The sequence below is a fragment of the Balaenoptera ricei genome, chromosome 14 (assembly GCF_028023285.1).
Source record: "Balaenoptera ricei isolate mBalRic1 chromosome 14, mBalRic1.hap2, whole genome shotgun sequence".
Classification (NCBI taxonomy): Eukaryota; Metazoa; Chordata; class Mammalia; order Artiodactyla; family Balaenopteridae; genus Balaenoptera; species Balaenoptera ricei.
In genome coordinates, this window is record NC_082652.1 from 7,779,013 (window position 1) to 7,800,353 (window position 21,341).

The 21,341-nt window shown below is 52.9% G+C and overlaps 1 protein-coding gene across 10 annotated transcripts; it reads right to left on the minus strand.

Annotated features, from left to right (window-relative positions):
- Positions 1-405: 405 nt before the first annotated feature.
- On the minus strand, positions 406-20,534 carry LOC132347691 (N-acetyllactosaminide beta-1,3-N-acetylglucosaminyltransferase 4). Of its 10 annotated transcripts, none has more exons than XM_059894436.1 (14): positions 20,431-20,534; positions 19,138-19,398; positions 18,427-18,537; positions 14,937-15,076; positions 12,330-12,568; positions 11,456-11,643; positions 10,508-10,740; positions 10,120-10,246; positions 9,795-9,962; positions 9,519-9,707; positions 9,181-9,217; positions 9,013-9,097; positions 4,936-5,054; positions 406-1,631 (listed from the first exon to the last, which is right to left on the minus strand). In XM_059894436.1, exons 1-14 carry the CDS (start codon positions 20,521-20,523, stop codon positions 550-552), a joined length of 3,072 nt encoding a protein of 1,023 aa, XP_059750419.1. In that variant the 5' UTR covers positions 20,524-20,534; the 3' UTR covers positions 406-549. The 10 variants fall into 10 exon arrangements, with proteins under 10 accessions (XP_059750419.1, XP_059750418.1, XP_059750421.1 ...); XM_059894435.1 differs by having other exon boundaries at positions 10,120-10,261; XM_059894440.1 differs by having other exon boundaries at positions 1,544-1,631; positions 9,013-9,060; positions 10,120-10,261.
- Positions 20,535-21,341: the final 807 nt, after the last annotated feature.

Consider the following 21,341-nt stretch of genomic DNA (forward strand, 5'->3'; position numbering starts at 1 on the left):
GGGGAGCCTGTGTGTTTGTAAGATTTCTTTTTGGTAAGTGTTTCTAATGCGTTCTGTGACCTGGCCCCATTGCCCTGTAAGGACAGCTCAGGCCAAGGAGCCAAAAGCCCAAAAGCCCAAAAGCCCAGGGACTGGTGCAGAGTGTTTACCTGGTGCTCTTAACAGGACTTACTCCAACACACACTTCTCGTTTCCTTCTTTCCTTGGAGTTTCTCTATTGTATCTAAAGGAGAATAATTTTTTTTTGCATTTAAAAAAGATGTTTGTGTGTGTCTTTTGGAGCCCTAGGCAGCCTCCCTCCTTCACCACCCCCTCCAGACTGGAAGAGCCCCGAGGGGCTCCAGGAGTCCCCCCATGGAGTGATGGCAGCATTTGCCCATTTAACGTATACTGGTACAAGTCAGCCAGGTTTCAGTGTTTTAATCAGAGTTAGCAAGGTTTGGGAGGGGGTTACAAAAACAAAGTCAGCATTTCTTGTAGACCCATCACGGGCCAAGTTTCAGGGTTCTCGATTTCTCATCACGATTGCAAAATTAACAGTCTACTCGCTCAACCCACCCCTCGAAGCTGGGACAAGGGGGCAGCTGCACACTTGAGCCCCTCATCTGTTACGAGTGCCCACATGGTCCACATCTCCAGGGGGCTGAGGCGGTGCACCAGAAGGAGCCCTCTGTACAGGCAGGGGTCCAGAGGGTCCAGGGGTCGCCGTATTCCAAATGTCTTGAAGCCAGCATGGTGCATGGGGCTCACCCCCAGCTTTTTCAGGCACATCCCCACAAAGACGTCATCAATGGGGAAGAGTTCAGCCTCTTCCACGGCTGCTTGGAGGTGCTGCACAGTGGCTCTGGACATGACATACCCTCCACCCCCAGCATAGGGTGGGTAGTGGCGGGCCCTATACATGGAGGGTGGGATGAAATATTTGACCTTGGTGTTCCTGTTGGGCAGGGCCTGGCGGATGACATCTCCCACCAGTAGGTCCTGGGCTGGGTCCCAGCCATCCAGGAACTCCAGCACATTGGGGACATGGACAAAGACATCGTCATCTCCCTTTAGCATGAAATGGGCCTGGGAACAGGCAGCTGCCACCCAGCGCTGCAAGTGCAGCTCCTTGAGTGTCAGGTTGAAAAAGTCCTCAGCAAAGTCCCACTGTAGGATATCATCAAACTCCCGACTCTCGTAGGCCAGCAGCTGGGCTGGGGGCGCAGATCCTGCCACCCCCAGGAGGAACACCAGCTTCAGCTGCCGGCCCTTAGCCCAGCTTCCTGCCCGGCCCCACGTGCTGCGGATGGCCGCCCGCCGCTCCACGTGGCCAGGCTGTGACTTGATGGCCAGGAGCAGAAAGGTGTCCTCGGCACAGCCCGAAGGCTCCAGCAAGATGGAGAAGTTGCGGCAGTGGCGATAGGTCAAGAAGAGGCGGTGACGGTTAGGCAGGAACAGGGAGGCATTAGCCACCGTGTGGTTGGGCGGACACTGGCTGCGCCGGGGCCCTGGGGGAGCCCAGAAGGGCTGTCGGGCCGTGGGGCCACCCGCTGGGTGGGCCGCCTTCTTCAGGAAGAACAGGCAGCTGAGCAGCAGCACAGCAAGGCTGTACAGGACCAGCCAGCCTACCCTGTGGAGCATGGCAGGGCCTGCAAGGAGAGAGCCGGTGAGCGACTGGGCCCGGCCCTGGCCCGGCCTCCACCGCCCCGGTCCCAAGAGCAACCCGCGGCCCAGCAGCTAGGTCCTTCGATTTATCTTCTTCAGCGTGTCCTCCGGCTCTTTCCAGAGTCCCTCTCCCAGAGGACAGACCAAACACACCTGCTATGCCAGCCCTCGCTTCCCTTCTGCTGTCATTAGGGGACTCTTGGGTCAACTTTTTCTCCAAAAGGACTTGCAGCCACTTTAAAACTGAGGCACCACGAGTGTTTTCAGCATTTCCCACGAAACTCAAGTACCTAATGAGCTTTAGTGAAAGTGGCACAGCTTATTTCCAAAAAAAAAAAAAAAAGTCTAGAGTGGTGGCAGGCCGTGTGTTTCATGTCTCAGAGATGACAGCCCCGGGCACTGCCCTTAGGGCGTTTGCTCCTCCAGGGAGAGGAAACCACTGCAGGGCAGCAGCAGGCGGCGGAAGCCACCACAGAACTCACCCATTTAACACACACTGGTACAAGGTTTGGGAGGGGTACAACACACACTGGTACAAGGTTTGGGAGGGGTACAACACACACTGGTACAAGGTTTGGGAGGGGTACAACACACACTGGTACAAGGTTTGGGAGGGGTACAACACACACTGGTACAAGGTTTGGGAGGGGTACAACACACACTGGTACAAGGTTTGGGAGGGGTACAACACACACTGGTACAAGGTTTGGGAGGGGTACAACACACACTGGTACAAGGTTTGCCTGAAGTAGTTGGGGTTTCCTGGGAGTCGTTTAAATGGAGCTTTAGGAAAAAAAAAACAACATGCGCAGGAAGAGCATGAAAGCAAATAGGAAAGCCATAGACTTGTACTAGGATGGCTTCCCTGCGGCCACCCCTCACCAGTTGTACCGCTTACTGAGTCCTGGTTTTCTCTCAGCAAGTCTCCCAGCAATACAAAGAGAAAGCTGAGAAATGGTGACTTAGTACAGTAACCTGCCCAAGAGCCACAGTAGCCTGGCAGCAGTCCCCTCCTCGTCACCTCCCCCTGCCGTGTCCTGGTCCAGCTGGCCATCACTTCGGTCCGGTCTACCCGCATTAGCCTCCATCGGGTGTCCCTGCCGCCGCTGCCACAAAAGCACCTCTTCTAGCTGTCAGGGATGCAGTGGCAGGCAAGGCAGGCAGGTCCCAGCCCTCACAAAGAGACCAAGAAACCAGTACGAACTTCAGGGAGTGCGGAGAAGAAACTGAAGCAGTGTGATGGAATAGAGTGACCGGAAAGGCTCTTTCAGCCCACGGTAGTTTAGAAAGCCCTCCCTGAAAAAGAACACTTGAGCAAGAACTGAACAAAGTAAGGGACCAAACCACATAAAGACCTGGGGTGGGGGGGAGAGTGGGGGAGTGGGCCGGGCAGAGGGAAGAGTTAAGTGCAGAGCTCCTGAAGCAGGACAGGAGAGAACAAGGTCCAGCGTGGCTGGACCGGAAAGAACAAGGAGGAAAGTGTTAGGTGGTGAAGCGGGAGCAGTAGCCTGAGGAGGGTCACATGCAAGATCCATGGGGAAAGTTTGGGGAAAGAGCTTGGGTTTTATTGTAAGCACCACGGAGATACGTCAGAGGATTTACCAGAGGCAGTAAAAGAATTTACATTGTTTGGAAGGTCACTACTGCTGCTGCTTAGATGTTGGATTGTGGAAGCGCAAAAGTGGTAACAGGAGACCAGCTAGCAAACTGTTGCATTAGTCAGTAACCAGCCGCAGCTGAGACTAGGGTGGGGGCCGTGGAGCACGTGAAAACCAGATGGATTTCAGGCGTGGAAAATGGATTTCAGGTGTGGGAGCTACGCCTGCTGTGGGTGAGGGCACCCAGGGAGGGGAAAGAGTTGGGGGCGGGTTGGTGGTGCCACTTACCGAGAAAGGCGCAAAGCCAGCTGTTTGGTTTTGACTTGTGCGTTTCAGAGGCCCAGGCTGAGGTGCTCTGTGGACCTGATTTCCCCTTTGTCCACAGCGCTCCCAATGCACCCCATCCCCCAGGCGCTTCACTGCGGGAACTAACCCGCAGCTCCCCACCGCAGTGGCGGCGGCCGTTCCTCTGCTCCCCACTCCACACACCTGCTTGTGAATCCCATTCAGTACCTGCTAAGCGTAAGCCTCCCTCCGCTCTCTGAGCCCCCAAGCCTGGTCCTTAACCGGCACGGGCTTCAGCGAGTGCACGCCCCCCTCCAAGTGGGTGCTGAGCCCTAAGGGTCTGAAATTGTTTCTGGGGCCCCCACAGGGCTCGGTGACCCATCACGCTTTGATGAGGGAAAGGGTCAAGGGCTGGTTCATTCTCTCCACACGACAGCCTCTAAAGAGCTCTTGTGGAGGCGCAAAGGCCCGTGGGGTCGCCAGAGCAAGGACCAGAGCCCCGCGGGGGACACCCCTCCGGGCCTGAGCACAGCGAGCGGCGCTGCCCGTCGGGGAGTCCGGAGCAAGCGCCGCAGGCTGGCCCGTCCACAACCCGCGGCTCCGGCCATTCTCGCCCCAGCGGGGCGAACAGAAGCCGACAGGCAGCAGGAGGCCACCTGGCCCCGACGGTCCACCGCAGGCGGGAGGCCGCTCCCGCGGGGCAGTGCGACCGCGACCCCGCTTTTGTCAAGTCGACTCCTCCCGCCGGGGGCTCGGCGCCCCTCCGCTCACAGTGGGACAGCCCCCTCCCAGCAGCGGGGCTCCAGGCGCCCCAGGCCAAACACCGCCCGCCCCTCGCCTGCCTACCTGAGCCAAGACGCCGAGCGGACACAGGCGAGGAGCTCGCGCAGCGCAGCCGCGTAGGCACAGCTCTCTCCGCTGCGCGCGGGAGGTGGGGAGGGCTCAGCGGCGACCCCTGAGCGCTGGCCACGCCCCCGCGCGGCCCACCAACCCAGCGGCTAAGGCCGGGCTTAGGGGCGCGGTCTCTGGGGGCGGGCCCGGGGCCGCCGCGGGTCCCCGCCCACCTGGGTCTGCGCAGCTCCCCGCGCACCTGCCGGCTGAGAGGCCCGGCCCTGCGGAGCCCGCCCCGGGGAGGCCGACCCCGCTCTCCCCGGCCAGCCCCCCGCCTCCTCCGGCCAGCTCTCCTCTCCTCCCTGGCCAGCTCCACCCCCGCTCCCCACGGCCAGGCTCCCCGCTCCTCCGAACAGCACCCTACCCCCCGCTCCCCTCGGCCAGCCCCCCGCTCCTCCCCAGCCAGGCACTCACGCCTCCTCCCGAACAGGCCCCCCGCGGCCCCGGCCAGCACCCCGCTCCCCGGACGCGCGGCGGCGGCTGGACAGACGCGGAGCCGCGGTGTCAGAACAACCTTTAATCCCGCGCCCTACGGGACGAGCCCCCGAAGCGCCTCCTCCGTCGAGCGGCCCTGGATCAGCTGGATCTGGATCTCCACCGTCAGGGGGTCGGGGCGGTAGTCGCTTTCGTACACTGAAACCAAAGATATTCTTATTTCTGAGGAAATATTAAAGTGTGAATCCGGAGCGATGATGGGCTGGCAGTGCCGGGCCATCCCGGCCCGGCTCACGACACGTCCCGGAAACGCAAATGTGACCTCCGCCGTCTGGAGGCGAGCACGGTTTCAGAATCAGATTCCGCCCTCGGGTCTTAACCGTAATAAGGAATAAAATTAAATCACATCTAACTCGATCATTTAACAAGTCTCAGTTTGAATTACAAGGTGAACTAGCTGCTTTTTCTTGGAACATCTTTTTCACTTGAAAGTACGCTGACAAAATATGGTTATTTCGACGTGAATATTTGGCAGATATTTTCTAAAAAAAGAATGAAGCAAGCCTGGCACTTCAGGGAAAACAACTGAAAGCATTTTGATAAATACATTTATAACATTTGAACTTTTCAAGTAGAAACTAGAATTTTGTAACACTGTATCTGCCACCATGAACTTAACAGTTTTCCAATACTCAAAAGACTTCTGATGTTGTGGTTGACGATAAAGAACGCGATTTTTGGTTAATGGATAAAAAAATGTGTCAACAGTTGGAAGATCTGCATAACTCAGTGAACCAGTATTTTACAAATAACAATTGCCAGATGTTAACAATTGTGCATGGGTTCAAAATGCAATGTTAAAAAAAAAAAAGGCAATGTAGACCAATGGATTAATTTAACATAACTGATTATGAAAAAATTCATCCATATAGATTCAGTTTTCACACTAACAACCTTTAAAAAACTACTAGTTGTCAAGTCTCATGCAAAGAGGAATATCCAGTTATTTAAAAGCCTATTAAAATATTTCCCTCTTTGCCAATTACATGTCCATGTGAGGTTTTTCTTCATACACTTCAACTACAGCAACACGTCACAGAGACTGACTGCAGAAGCAGCTATGCAAATGTGGCTTCCTCAATTAAGCCAGACATTAAAGAAATTTGCAAAAATGTAAAAAAAAAAAAAAAAAAGTTTTGTTTAAGCCCATTTTAACCCCAGGATTCAATCACAAATCTCATGTCCATATTTGTCTGGGTCTTCAATTCCAGTAGTGTAAGCCCTTTGTTCTTTTTCAAAGTTGTTTTAGCTATTCTAGATCCTTTGAATTTCTATATGAACTTGAGAATCAGCTTGCTGATTTCTACCAAAAAAAAAGAAAAAAAAATCCCTCCAGGGTTATGATTGAGATTTTATTGACTCTCTAGATCAATCTGAGAAAAACCAACATCTTAACAATGTTGAATCTCTTGATCTATGTACATAGTATATATCTCCACCGATTTAGGTCTGGTTTCTCTCAGCAATATTTTATAGTTTTCAACATATAGAACTTCTATTGATAATGCTATTGTAAATGGTATTATTTAAAATTTTTAATATCTGTTCATTGCTCGTATATGGAAACATTTTTTGAATGCTGACCCTGTATTCTGCAACCCTGTTAAACTCACTTCTTAGTTTTAGAAGCTTTTCTAATATATGCATTTAGTGCAATAAATTTCTCTCTAAATACTGCTTTGTTATAGCCTACTAATTCTGGTATTTTGTATTTTTATTTCCATTCAGTTCAAAATACTTTTTAATTTCCCTTTTGATTTCTTCTTTGACCCATAGGTTATTTAGAAGTGTGTTATTTAGTTTCTAAAAATTTGGGGGTTTTGCAAATATTTTTCTGTTACTGATTTCTAATTTAATTCCACTGTGGTCATAGAGGATACTTTATATGACTTGAATTCTTTTAAACTTATTGAGACTTGCTTTATGGCCCAGGTTATAGAATATCTCAGTTCTGTGTGCACTTAAAGAATGTGCGTTTGTGTGTGTATGTGTGTGTGTGTGTGATTGGATGGAGTGCTCTGTAGCTGTCAGCTCAAGTTAATTAGCAGTGTGATTCAAGTCTTCTACATGCTTATTGATTTTCTGTCTATTTGTTCTGTCAGTTACTTATTTGTGCTGAAATCTCTGAATTTTGGATTTGTCTATTTCTCCTTGTAGTTCTATCAGCTTTTGTTTCATGTATTTTGAAACTCAATTATTAGGTGCATACATGCTAAGGACTGTTACATCCTCCCAATGAACTGACTCCTTTATTATGAAATGACCCTCTTTATCCCTGGTAATAGTCTTTGCTCTGAAATCTACTTTGTCTGATATTAATGCAGCTACTCCCATTTTCTTTTGATTAGTGTTAGCATGAATATCTTTTTCCATCCTTTTTATTTCTCGTATTTTTGTATCTTTATATTTAAAGGGGGTTTCTGATAGGTGGATAGCTTGGTCTTACTTTTTTATCCAGTCTGATCATCTCTGCCTTTTAATTGGGTATTTAGACCATTTATATTTCATGTGACTCAATATAATTGGGTTTAAGTCTACCATCTTGTTATTTGTTTTCTATTTATCCCATATGTTCTTTGTTTTTCTGTTTCCACCTTCAGATTAACTGAATATTTTTATAATCCCTATTTTCTCTCCTTTGTTGGCTTATTAACTATAACTCTTTGTCGTGTTTGGTAATTGCAATCATTGTTGCTTTTGTTGTGGTCATCCATTTACAATGCTTGGTGTCAGTTTATCTCTTGTAAAAATAAAATAGTGTGTGTGTGAAAAAAAAAAAAAGGTACAGTTCAGGGGCTTTTAGTATATTTACAATGTTGTGCAACCATCACCGCTAATTTCAGAACATTTTCATCACCCCAAATGGAAAACCCGCACCCATTAACCAGTCACGCCCCATTCCTTCCTTCCGCCGCCCCCAGGCGACCACTAATCTACTTTCTGTCTCTATGGATTTGACAATTCTCCACATTTCATATAAAATCGTTATGTGGTCTTTTGTGTCTGGCTTCTTTCCCTTAGCATTGAGTTTTCAAGGTTTATTCATGGTTTAGGACATGTCAGTGCTTCATTCCTTTTTGTGACGGAATAATATCCCATTGTATGGATGGACCACATTTTGTTTATCCTTTCATCCGTTGATAGCCATTTGGGCTGTTTCCACTTTTTGGCTGTTCTGAAGCGGGCTGCTGTGGTCTTGCTTTAGACTTTTGCAGCAGTCTCCCAGCTGAGTGACCTATCTCCTACCTCTCCCTCCAAGCCAGACAGTTCTAAACATTAAATCTAGGGGCTTCCCCGGTGGTCCAGTGGTAAAGGATCCGCCTTACAGTGCAGGGGACACAGGTTTGATCCCTGGTCAGGGAACTAAGATCCCACATACCACGGGGCAACTAAGCCCACGCGCCACAACTACTGAGCTTGCGTGCCTCAACTAGAGAGCCTGCCTGCTGCGAACTGCAGAGCCCACGTGCCCTGGAGCCTGCACGCCACAGCTAGAGAGAAGCCCACGCACCACAACGAAGATCCCGCATGACTCAACTAAGACCCGATGCAGCCAAAAATAAATAAAATAAATAAATAATAAATCTTAAAAACTTACCTATTTCAATGCTGCCACTGCCCATACAACAAGTCCAGGCTCCTTATACAGCAAATAAGGGCTAATGTCCTGCAGGAGCAGGACCACCGATGAGCCAGAAGGACCCTGGACACTCGTAACCCTGAGCCTCCCTACCCGCTCCATCCTGGCCCCCACCCCAGAACGCCTGTCCTGCCCATGTCACAACCGCAGCAGGGCTACAGGGAAGACACAGGGTTTGGTCCTCAGGGTAGGCACGGCCCTCCCACCGGCTGGAAGATATGATTCTCCATCCTTCCATTCCTTTGGTCCCCAATCAGGCTGATCCCTCAGCAAGTCCTGCTATATTTGTGCCCTTCCCCAAATTCATATGTTGAAATCCCAGCCCCCAAAGGTGATGATATTAGGAGGTGGGGCCTTTGGAAGGTGATTACGTCATGAGGGCAGAGGGAGACCGCTGGTCCCTTCCACCACGTGAGGGCCCAGGGAGAAGGCGCGAACCAGGAAGAGGGCTCTCACCTGATGCTGCTGGCAACGTGGTCTTGGACCTCCTGGCCTCCAGAGCAGCTGGAAACAAATGTCTGTTGTTTACAAGCCACCCACGCTGTGGAATTTTACAGCAACATGAACGGACTAGGACTGGTCCTCAGTATACACTCCCTGCCCTGTTACCATCATCGGTCTTACCTTTTTTAGCTTTCTTACTCTTATTCTTCTTTGAATCCTGAGAGGAAGAACCACAGAATAAGTTCCTTGCTGGAGTGGGGGGAGGCTGGGGAAGGGGTGGGTGCTCTCACCCCGCCAGGGCCTCTCCTGGTCTCCTGGGGAGCAGCTGCCCCACCTGCCCGCTTGCCTGGCCCCTCGCCCTCGAGAAGGCCGCCCACCGTGCAGGTGACCCTTGCTGCGTCACCCCTCCAGCCCCCACCTCCTGTGGTTCTGGCCCCCCTCCCCGTCCTCGCCTCCCCCTCCCTCCCACAGCCTGGCCAGGCTTCTGTGGGTGGGGGAGGCCAGGGGCACTGCTGTACCCTGTAAAGCGTCAGCCTGTCGGTCTCCAAGGTACGGACCACCCCAAAGTTGCACACGGTGGACACGAATGGCTCTCCGGAGAGCAGGGGCTCCAGGACCACCGGGCCACTGCCCAGCACCCGGAGGACGGGCGGGTCCTGGCGCAGGTCCTGACGAAGCTCCTTCTTCTTCTTGCTCCCCTTCTGCTCCTGTGGGGAGAGGCCGGCGAGTGGAGGGGGGAGCAGGGGACCGAGGGAGCAGCCTCCCGCCACCCAGGCCGCCGCACGCAGAGGCACCTTGGCTGGTTCTTTCTCCCCTTTGCCCGCTTTGTCTTTCCCATCGTTTCCCTTCTTGTCTTTCTCTTCCTTGTCTTTCTTCTTCCCTTTCTTGTCCTTCTCTCCCTTTCCCTTCTCAGCAGCCGAGGGATTGCTGGGGGAAGGTGGCACCGCAGGCCAGGAGAGAATCTAGGGGACAGGAGCTGGGTTGGAGCTAGCCAGGATCTTTCTGGAAAGGCACCGAGACCCTGCCAACAAGGGAGCAGGGCTACAGATGCCCGACAGAAGAGCAGAACAGAGGAGAAGTGGGGCAGTGTGTGGACCCCGGAGAATTCCAGCCTCCCACCTTCTCCTCCACGATGGTGACGGTGGTCCCTGAGAGCAGGAAGGCCTTGAGCAGCACCAGGTCCTTGAGCGTGTGCTGCATCTTGTAGTCGCAGGGGATGACGTCAGACCAGGGCTTGCGGACTGTGCTAAAGAGAACTGTCCTTGGGGAGGGGAGATGGAGACATGGGGGCCATCACCCAGGGGGCTGTGCTGGGGACCAGGGACAAGGCTGGGAGGGCACTGTGAAAAGATGTGCACACATGGGCACAGCATGAGGCTGCGGGGCCCATGCTGTCAGGGAGGGCAGGGGACAGAAGGCCAGGAGGGCTGTGGGCCAGAGGAGAATGCAGAATGATAAATGCCAGGTGTGGTCTGGGCCCTGCTCCCAGCCCGGTGAGCAACCTTACCCCGGGGACGGGCAGAGCCGGGGATCCAGGCGCGGCCGCAGCTTGGCCAGCTCTTCTGCAGAGTCTATGGACCGCGGCAAGGGTGCAGAGGCGCCGGAGACGACAGACACCGCCAGTTCCCCGGACCGGGACTGGGAGGCCAGCCCAGACTCTACGGAGTCTTCAGCCTCTTTGACGGGCTCTTTGGGAATGTCCTCACCCAGCTGTTCCGTGCTGGGAGAGGGCTTGACGATCTGCCACAGAAGACACGAAAACACGTCCAGGGCTGCCGGCCTCAGAGCTCTCACCTGACACTATGTGAAGATGGTGTAAATGGGCACCAGTGTTTGATGGATGTGAAGCAAAGCAAACACGTGGACTTAGGAGGCAGGAAGTTATAAAAAAAATACCAGTCCTGTTTTTTCTGAAAGTTCTATGTTAACAGTAAAAACAGTAACAACTTCCACATGAGCCGGGGACCGTCGCGTTTTTTGGGGGTTTTTTGGCCACGCCCTGCGGCACATGGGACCTTAGTTCCCTGACCGGGGATCGAACCCGCGCCCCCTGCAATGGAAGCGCAGAGTCTTAACCACTGGCCCGCCAGGGAAGTCCTGGCCCCAGGCATTTCTCCTAGTCGGATGACACCGCTGGGTTTTCTTGTGACAGGAAGGGAGCCGGGAGGTGTAGGGGGAGTTGGAGAACGCGGCTGGGAAGCCAGCAGCCTAGTCGGGAAACTCTGGGCTGCTCCCTTGTTATGTCCTTTGCTCCTATCTCGGGGGGATGGGAAGGGGTGAACACGGTTGAGAATTACTCCAGCTGCAAGAAACAGGCTGAGTGGAAGCCAGTTTCCTGCTCAGAGTAGGGTGTGAATTGGAAAGCTCCATGTTAAGGGTTTTCCTGGGTCCCCAAAGCCGTTGTGCCTGCACAGGAGACCCTGAGGACCCGAGAGCAGAGCCCCCATGGACACACCTCAGCCAGAACGCGGCCGTATTCATTTCCTTCGCCTTCCTCATCTTCCACAAACTCGTACGTTACATAATAGCTGTAAGCGATGAAAGGGCCTTGGGGCCCTGGTTCCGGGTCCAAGACCGAGGAGTCCAGAACCCCTCTGACATGTCCAACAGTCACCACTAACCGCGCCTCATGCGCCAGGAGATCTGCAGGGGGGAACGGGCAGGGGTGAGGGGAGCCGCGGGCAGGGAGTGGGCAGGCAGACAGCAGGGGAGGGCAGGCGAGCTCAGCTCCTGCCTTCTTTCCTCCGAGCAGGGCTGAGCCTCACTTTGCAGACTTGGGTTCGAATCCCAGCTCTACCAAGTTCAACACACCGTGATTTGGGGTAAGTCTCTTTTGGGCAAGAGGCCCCTCTTAAACCTTGTTTCCCTGATGTGTAAAATGGGAATGGTAGTAGCTACTTTGCAGGGTAGTTACAGATGGAGACTATGTTACCTTAGCCCGTGCTGGTACTCAGTAGGCGTAGCTATTTTTATCAATGTTTTGTCACCCTGACCTTGAGAAGGCTCTGGTGCAGCTTGTGCTGTGAGCCACAAGGGGGTGATCTCAAGCCACCACGGACACCAAGAAACTAATTTAAAGAATGTTTCCCACTTGTCTAGGAAGGGAGGGGAATGTGATGGTCCCAGCCTCCCTACCATTTCTGTCGCCAAATCTCAATCACAACAATCAAAATCTGGGAGAGAACTCTGACCAAGAAGGTGACCTACACCTGACCAGGGTCTGGGTCAGCCAGGGAGCTGGATGACAGACACGTGCAGCCAGTAGGGTGACGGGTGGGCCAGCAGGTCCCCCTCACCCCCCGCCCTGCCCTGCACATCGGCCCCCTCACCCCCACTGTGGCTGAGCCCTCGGAACAGATGCTTCTCGCTGGATGCCACGGTGATGTCGTCCAGCACGCAGAGCCCGGACAGGCTGTCGATGACGAAGCCCCGGTAGCAGGGCACCAGGGCCAGCGGGTTCCCCTTCAGCACCAGCAACCTCAGGTGCCGCCGCGTTCGGAGGCCGGCCACCATGCCCTGCAGGTCCGTCAGGTCGTTGAAGCTCAGGTCCAGGGAGACGAGGTTGGGCCTGGAAGGTGAGTGGGACCGCCAGGAGTCAAGAGGCCAGAGGTAAGCAAAGGGGTGGGGACAGGGAGCCGTGGTCTTGCCACGGCGCCTGCATCCCCCAGCACCCCGAGTCCCCGATGGACAAGGCCTGGTGCTGAGGACGGGATGGGAGGCTGTGCCCATCCTCGACTCGCAAGCCTTGTGCTGCCCTTGACCCGGGTTAGCCGCCCTGCTGGGAAGGGGCTCCTGGTTCTCCCGGTGCCCTCCCTCCTTGTGTGGCATAGAGGTGGCCACCGCCACATCCTGCCTCTGCCGGACTTCTGTGTATACAGACCTCTTCTCAGTTAGCCGTCTATCTCCCATAGAGCCTAATACGGGGTTGTGCATCTAGAAGGTTCTCAGCAGAGAGGGACAAACTGGCGAGGAAGGCGGAGGGGAGCCTCTGCGCGGAGGAGCAGCGGGTGGGGGTAGGAGAGGTCGGTAAATAGGGGGGCCTGGGGAGAGGGTGCACGAGGCTCGAGGGGTCTAGAAGCTGGAGGACGCTCTCCAGAGTCAGACCAGCGCGTGACCACAGGAAGCCATCTGGTTCATTTCTTGGGGAACGTGGGTGAAGAAGAACTGGCCGGTGAGGACAGAGGAGGCGCCCTGCACCCCGACCTGGAGAAGAGGGCCTCCCTACTGCACAAAGCAGAAAGCAAATCAATTTCAGCTCTGAGAACAGAGGCACAAAAACAAACAGAACCAAAACCCACAAGGGGGCAACGCATCAGTACCATCCCGCCATCACATGTGACAGTGTCCCAGCTGTTGAGTTCAGGTTCTTCAACTCCCCTTCCTCCCTCCTCTCATCCCGCCCGCGATGTTGGCCAGCCAGTCACGAAAATACCCGAGGAGAACATTTCATGCTGACCGGCACACAGATTTTACCCAATATCAGCCTCCTTCAAGAGACCTGGTGGACACATCAGCAAAATGGATTCGCAGGAAGTGTACCCTCCTTTTAAACTCAAAACAGCAAAAGACGGAGGTTTCACACATATATGTGTTTCTATGAAATCCATACTCAGCATTAAGCGGGTTACGTGATCGTAAGTCTGTTTTCCAAATCAAAAACCAGAACACTAAAAAAAATTTTTAAAAAAACCAGAACACTTAGAACTCTGTCCATGGTACGAGTCTGAACTCAGCTGTCACACAAAGTCCAAAGCGTACGTTTCCTTCCTGTGCTACACACCCTGACGGCTGAGGTCAGCGGAGGGAAGGGATCCGGAATTGTACACAGCCAAGGCTGTGAAGAGGCAGCTTGGCCAAGAGTAGGGAAAGAGGAGGAAGGAGGAAGTTAGGGTCAGAGAGACGGACCTTCCACGAGCACATTGCCAGGAGAGCTGGGAAAGCAGGGAAGCGATGTTGCCCCGCGCCTCGTGCCCCTCCCGGGCCGTGAAGAAAGGGACCGCCATGAACGTCGGCCGGCGAAGCGCTGCCCAGGATGCGGAGCCCCGGGAGAGCGCGGGGCTCCTCCGACACGCCTCCCTGGCCCCGCGTCCGCGGAGGGCTTCTCACGGGCGGTATCCGAGGCCCTGAGACTCCTCAGATCCAGCGTTTCAGCTTCCCACTGCTCACCCACCAAGAAGACAAAGTCAAACCGAGAGCTGTCTGTAGGGCAGCAGTTCTCAGCTGGGGGTGGTTTTGCCCCGCAGTGGACATTTGGTGCCGTCTGGAGACCGTTTGGTTGTCGCAGCTGGTCTGGGGTGGGTGCTCCTGGCATCGGGTGGGCAGAGGCCAGGGACGCTGCTCTACCTTCTGCAGTGCCCAGCACGCCCTCACAACCAAGAATTAGCCGGCCTGAGTGTCAACAGAAACCCCGAAGCAAAAGGTCCCACTCATTCCCACTACCTCTTGGTGTCCTTCCCTGGGCCTCAGTGGGATTTTTTGTTTATTGGGTCAGAGAAATAAATCCTAGGTCCGGCCTTAGCAGCAGGAGTTATTATAGAAAAGAGCAAAGGGCTTCCCTGGTGGCGCAGTGGTTGAGAATCTGCCTGCCAATGCAGGGGACACGGGTTCGAGCCCTGGTCTGGGAGGATCCCACATGCCGCGGAGCAGCTGGGCCCGTGAGCCACAATTACTGAGCCTGCGCGTCTGGAGCCTGTGCTCCGCAACAAGAGAGGCCGCGATAGTGAGAGGCCCATGCACCGCGATGAAGAGTGGCCCCCGCTTGCCACAACTAGAGAAAGCCCTCGCACAGAAACGAAGACCCAACACAGCCATAAATAAACAAAAAATTTAAAAAAAAAAAAGAGCAAAGCTGAGTTCTCCAAGCCACCAGCATAGAATGGCCCAAATCTAATGCTCAACCCCTCCCTCCCTCTTTCCACGTGGGGCTCCCGAGTTACCAGTAATCACTGGTGACGTATACACTCTCCAGGGGGCCCAGAAGCTTGTTGTGACCCAACCCCAAGTGCTGGAGCCTTGGGGGCGGGCGGGTGCACAGACACTCCATGCTGGTCATCTTGTTGCCGTAGAGCTCCAGCACCTGCGACACGGGTGGAAAGACAGCCCGTGAGCCCAGACAAAACGGAACCCGCTCCCTGCTTCCGCCCTGGGCAACTCAGGAGAGGAATTATGAAGTACTAATGCCTCGTCTCCCTGTGCCCACCTGGACCCCCTTCTAAGAATCCGGGAAGAAAATATTCCTGCAGCAGGTGTCAGAAAGTTTCTTTTCCGACGAAAAGACAACCCTCAGAATGGGAGAAAATATTTGCAAATGAAGCAACTGACAAAAGATTAATATCCAAAATATACAAACAGCTCATGCAGCTCAATATTAAAAAAACCAATAACCCAATCAAAAAATGGGCAGAAGACCTAAATAGACATTTCTCCAAAGAGGACATACAGATGGCTAAGAGGCACAAGAAAATATGCTCAACATCACTAATTATTAGAGAAATGCAAATCAAAACTACAATGAGGTATCATCTCACACCGGTCAGAATGGCCATCATTAAAAAAAATCTACAAACAGGGCTTCCCTGGTGGCGCAGTGGTTAGAAATCCACCTGCCAATGCAGAGGACACAGGTTCGAGCCCTGGTCCGGGAAGATCCCACATGCCGTGGGGCAACTGGGCCTGTGCACCACAGCTACTGGGCCTGTGCTCTAGAGCCCGCGAGCCACAACTGCTGAGGCCCGTGCACCTAGAGCCCGTGCTCCCCAACAAGAAAGGCCGCCGCAATGAGAGGCCTGTGCACAATGAAGAGCAGTCCCCACTCTCTGCAACTAGAGAAAAACCCGTGCGCAGCAACGAAGACCCAACACAGCCAAAAATAAGTAAAATAAAATAAATAAATTTTAAAAAATATCTACAAACAATAAATGCTGGAGAGGGTGTGGAGAAAAGGGAACCCTCATGCACTGTTGGTGGGAATGTAAATTGATACAGCCACTATGGAGAACAGCATGGAGGTTCCTTAGAAAACTAAAAATAGAACTACCATATGACCCAGCAATCCCACTACTGGGCACATACCCTGAGAAAACCATAATTCAAAAAGACACATGCACCCCAATGTTCATTGCAGCACTATTTACAGTAGCCTGGACATGGAAGGAACCTAAATGACCATCAACAGAGGAATGGATAAAGAAGATGTGGTACATATATACAATGGAATATTACTCAACCATAAAAAGAACGAAACTGGGTCATTTACAGAGACGTGGATGGGCCTAGAGAGTGTCATACAGAGTGAAGTAAGTCAGAAAGAGATAAACAAATATCGTATATTAATGCATATATGTGGAATCTAGGAAAATGGTATAGATGATCTTATTTGCAAAGCAGAAATAGACACGGATGTAGAGAACAAATGTATGGATACCAAGGGGGAAATTGGGGGTGGGAGGAATTGGGAGATTGGGATTGACATATATACACTATTGATACTATGTATAAAATAGGTAACTACTGAGAACATACTGTATAGCACGGGGAACTCTACTTAATGCACTGTGGTGACCTAAATGGGACCGAAATCCAAAAAAGAGGGGATATATGTATACGTATAACTGATTCATTCTGCTGTACAGTAGAAACTAACACAACATTGTAAAGCAAATATACTGCAATAAAAATTAATCTTAAAAATTAAAAAAAAAAGAAAGTTTCTTTTCCTTTTGTGAAGGAAGCTTTAAAATATGGAGTGGAGGTGATGTCGGAGAGAGTGGGAAAGGAAATGAGTTAACACTTTTTAAAAATTTATTTATTTATTTATTTATATTTTTGGCTGTGTTGGGTCTTTGTTGCTGAGCACGGGCTTCTCATTCTGGTGGCTTCTCTTGTCGCGGAGCATGGGCTCTAGGCGCACAGGCTCAGTAGTTGTGGCGCACGGGCTTAGTTGCTCCATGGCACGTGGGATCTTCCCGGACCAGGGCTCGAACCTGTGTCCCCTGCATTGAAGGCTGATTCATAACCACTGCGCCACCAGGGAAGCCCCAAGTTAACAATTTTGCAACTTCTCGACTCATGGCAGTTGTCTCTGGGAAAGCCAAAGGGCCCCTGGCTGGAATAGGGAATAAACCCAAAGATAACAGAGTTCTTGTATTTCTCCTCCAAGGCCTTGCCCTCTTTCTTCTTGAGCCCAGTACTGAGCCATACTTCTGAGCCTCTTCTGCCACAAAACCTACTAGTCTCAGCATTTAATTTAAAATTGAGACCATTTTGATATGCTCAGCTGAAGACTCGTAATAAAGCCTGGCCTACCTCTTTTTGGGGCTTCCCTGGTGGCACAGTGGTTAAGAATCTGCCTGCCAATGCAGGGGACACAGGCTCGAGCCCTGGTCTGGGAAGATCCCACATGCCGTGGAACAACAAAGCCCATGAGCCACAACTACTGAACCTGTGCTCTAGAGCCCGCGAGCCACAACTACTGAGCCTGCGTTCTAGAGCCTGTGAGCCACAACTACTGAGCCCGCGTGCCACAACTACTGAAGCCCGTGCGCCTAGAGCCCGTGCTCTGCAACAAGAGAAGCCACTGCAATGAGAAGTCCGCGCACCACAACGAAGAGCAGCCCCCGCTCGCCACAACTAGAGAAAGCCCACGCGCAGCAGCGAAGACCCAACACAGCCAAAAATAAATAAATATATTAAAAATATTCTTAAAAAAAAAAAAGCCTGGCCTACCTCTTTTTAAAACTTTTTTATTGTGGTAAAATATATATAATTTGCCATTTCAACCCTTTTTAAGTGGACAATTCAGCAGCATTAAGTACATTCACTTAATGTACAACCATCATTTCTATCCATTTCCAAGATTTTTCATTACTCCAAACAGAAACTGTGTACCCATTAAGCTATAACTCCCCAATCCTTCCCTCTGGTAACCTCTAATCTACTTTCTGTCTCTATGGATTTGCCTCTTCTAGATATTTCATGCAGTGCAGTCATCTACTACGTGGCCTTTTGTGTCTGGCCTCCTTCATTCAGCATCATGTTTTCAAGGTCATCCATGTTGTACACATGTCATTCCTTTTTATGACGGTGTGGATAGACCACATTTTGCCGCTCCATGCATCTGCTGGTAACAAGCGGGCTGTGTCCACCTTTTGGCTATTGTGAATAGCGCTGCTGTGAACACTGGCATACAGGAATCTGTCTGATTCCTGCCTTCTCTTCTTTGGGGTGTATACCTAGGAAGGGAATTGCTGGGTCATGTGGAAATTCTAGGTTTAACTTTTTGAGGGATCAGGCCTACCTCTCCAAAGCCTGAGGCCGGCCCTTAGCACAGTCAGGATGGCCAAAGCTTCTGTGTGGGGGGCAGAGGAGGGGCAGGGCCTCTGGGCAGCATTGGCTCCAAGACCTGGAATGGAACCTGGGCTCCTTTACCTTGAGAGTTGGGGGCAGGTTGGTGGTGTCAATCTCCTTGATTTGATTAGCACTCAGCACCAACTCTTCAAGCTTCACAAATTTCAGGAGGTCTTTGTCCACCAGGCTCACCTGGAAGGGAGGAAAGGGAGCTCAGAGCTCCAGTGCGTGAGGCGGCACTGGAGTGAGGACGGCAATGGCACGTCCATCTTCAGAGAGTGACCGCCCCACACCCCAAACCCTTTCTTCTCTTGTACGCCTTTCCTGCCAGGATCCGAGTGCCTCGGCCGTCACAGTGGCCTGTCACCTCTCAACCCTCACCCCTCCTCTGACTGTAGATGTTGGACAACTTCCAGCTCATGTCTTGTGTCCCTTGTTGGACTGTCAGCTCCTGAAGCCAGGAATCCCATCTTCTCCGCTGTCTACCCCAGAGCCACAGTGAATCCTATGGTCTTAAGGAATCATTCTAGTTTACACCCAGCAGGGTCAGACCAGAAGCTTCAGGGGTCTGTCTGTGAATCCTCAGCTGACTTTGGCTTCAAGGACATTAGGGGCCCTCCCCGGCTGGGGAACAGACTGGGCCAGCTCGCCAGGATTGTTGGCCCTGCTCTGTGGACAAGCTGGTGAGATTAATTAGGAGGAGGGCAGAGCTAGGTCTTACCACCAAGCCCTGTAAGGGGAACGGCCCCCCTAACATCACCCCTGTACCTGGTGTTCGCTCCCAGGGCTCACCTGTTTGTCCACCACCCGTAGCGACCTGAAGTAGGTGTAGAAGAAGCTGTCTTTGAGCACCAGGGGATTCTGGACGGCCAGCTCTCTCAGAAAACGGTCCTCAGCGCTTGAGCCCTCCAGCAGGGCCCAGGGTGAGTGGGGGCTGCAGACCAGGCCCAGGAGGGCATCCACCGTCTCCTCCCCGGGGCCCACAGCGTCCTCCTCTCTGGGGATCAGCTCCCGCCATGCTCGGCAAGTTTGGGGAAGAAAGCGCGACTTATTCTGCAGAGGTGGAGGCAGAGAATTTCTCTCGTTATGACTCAGCCCCTCTCAAGGACTCAAAACTCTCAAAATGGAATCGATTGTAAAACAGGACAATCAGGGAGAGTTTAGAAGCCGGGAGGTGCAAAAGGCAATCTGTGGGATGTAACGAGCCAAGGAAAGGTTTTTGAAGAAGAGGCGGCAAAGCCTGCAAAGGTAAATTCAGAACCTTTAGATGCCATAAGTGGAAGATGAAAGATTTCGGTCCTGGAGTTTACTCTCTCCCACTCCTTCCTCTCGAGAGACATCTATCTATGAAACCCCCAAGTTCAGCACAACGCCAGGCAGGTAGTAGGTGCCCAATCAATGTTTGTTGTTGAAACAAATAAATTAGTTCCTTGATTGGTATCTCAGTTTTCTCTTCTATGAAAATGGAAACCAGCTGACAAGAGTAGGTGGGGCCCCAGCTTCCCACCAAGTCCACGGGAACCCTTCAGGACTCAAGACTTCAGGGCACACCTGGGAAGCCCCGGGCTCTCAATGTCACGCTCCTTGTGCACTTAGGTGATGAGGATGGCCCCTGTGGCCACAGCACAGCAGGGTCCTAACTGCAAACCTTGCTCTCAGGATGAGCTTTTCACCCCAAAGGAGCCCAGTGTCTTTAAGACAGCCAGGGGCCCCGGATCCGCCTGATGCGCTCAGGATGGGGTCCTGCTCTGGTTGGGGGGGGGGTCCCCTGCCCTCCACCCTCGGTGAGCGCCCACAGGCCCGAGGGGGGCCTATCCCGTCCACCCCTGCAGTGTCTCTGTTCCCACAGTCCATCCCCACCCCCCCCCACCCCGGTCAGGACGCTCCCCAAACGCCCAGACGCAAACATCCTCTCAGGCTTCTCCAGACCAGCCATCTCCTGGGGCTGGCGGCCCCCTCAGCACCCGGGGCCAGCACCACCCCGGCCCCGCTCTCCGCCCCTAGGCCCCGGCCTGGCCCCTGGTCAGTCCCTCCGTCCCCCAGAGCCCCGAGCCCCTCCTGCAGCCGCCCCGCCAGCGCCCGCACCCAGCTGCCCGTGCCGCACGGGAACTCGTGCAGACACAACTTCCGCAGGTGCTCCCGGACCGCGGCGCTCACGGTCAGGGCGGGCGGCTCCATGATCGCGCGTTCTCCACGCCACCCGGTTGCTAGGCAACCGCCAGGACGCGCGCCTGCGCCAGGGCCGGGCGCGTGCTCCAGCAGGCGGGGGCGCGCGGCCGCGCCGGCCCTCGTGAAACCCACTACCTCCCCTTGCGGGCGAACTTTTCCCCAGCCGGGAACCTGAGACCCCGACTCAGCCCCACGTGCGCTGGGTTAAAAATCCACTTCCCCACCACAGCCTGGGGGTTATAACCTTGGGGGCCCCCAGCAGGTCCTGAGCGCTTCCCAGTTGTTAATCTGTTTCTATTTCTACTCCGAAGCCCCCTCGGAATAAAGTGTTAATTCTCATCCCTGTTTGGCAGAACTGGAGAGGAGAAGTGAGCCCAAGGCCAAATACTCTGAACACTCTTATCAGTGGATTCCAAGGTGGATCTTTAATCCCTGAGTCAGGGGTCTTAATCACTGTCCCATCTATACAACCCGTTTAGCACCGATGCCCCATTGTAGACTCCTCCAATCTCATTCATCTCTCCATCCTCGCAGCACCTAGCCCACTGCCCGACATTCTAGGGACTCCCGGGCACCGGTTTGTGAAATTAATGGGGTAAGATGATTCTGGTTCCTATAATTTGGAAATGCAACTTCTTGATTGAGATCTAATTTACATAACTAAAATTCACCCGTTTAAAGTGTACAATTCTGTGGTTTTTAGTATATTCACAGTGCCACTATATTCATAGTGCAGCTGTCACTGTAATCTAATTTTCAACATTTTCCTCACCCCAAAAGGAAACACCACCCATTAGCAGTCAAGCCCCACCCCACCCCCATTTGCC

What these genes read in the sequence shown, in the direction of transcription:
- LOC132347691 (XM_059894435.1), bottom strand. Translation starts at nt 20,523, where the DNA reads ATGGAGCCGCCCGCCCTGACCGTGAGCGCCGCGGTCCGGGAGCACCTG. An exon ending in ACAGGCTGACGCTTTACAGG is followed by an intron (nt 9,218 to 9,518) that starts GTACAGCAGTGC and finishes TCTTCCTCTCAG; the next exon opens with GATTCAAAGAAGAATAAGAG. An exon ending in CGTAGGGCGCGGGATTAAAG is followed by an intron (nt 1,632 to 4,935) that starts GTTGTTCTGACA and finishes CTCTCCTTGCAG; the next exon opens with GCCCTGCCATGCTCCACAGG.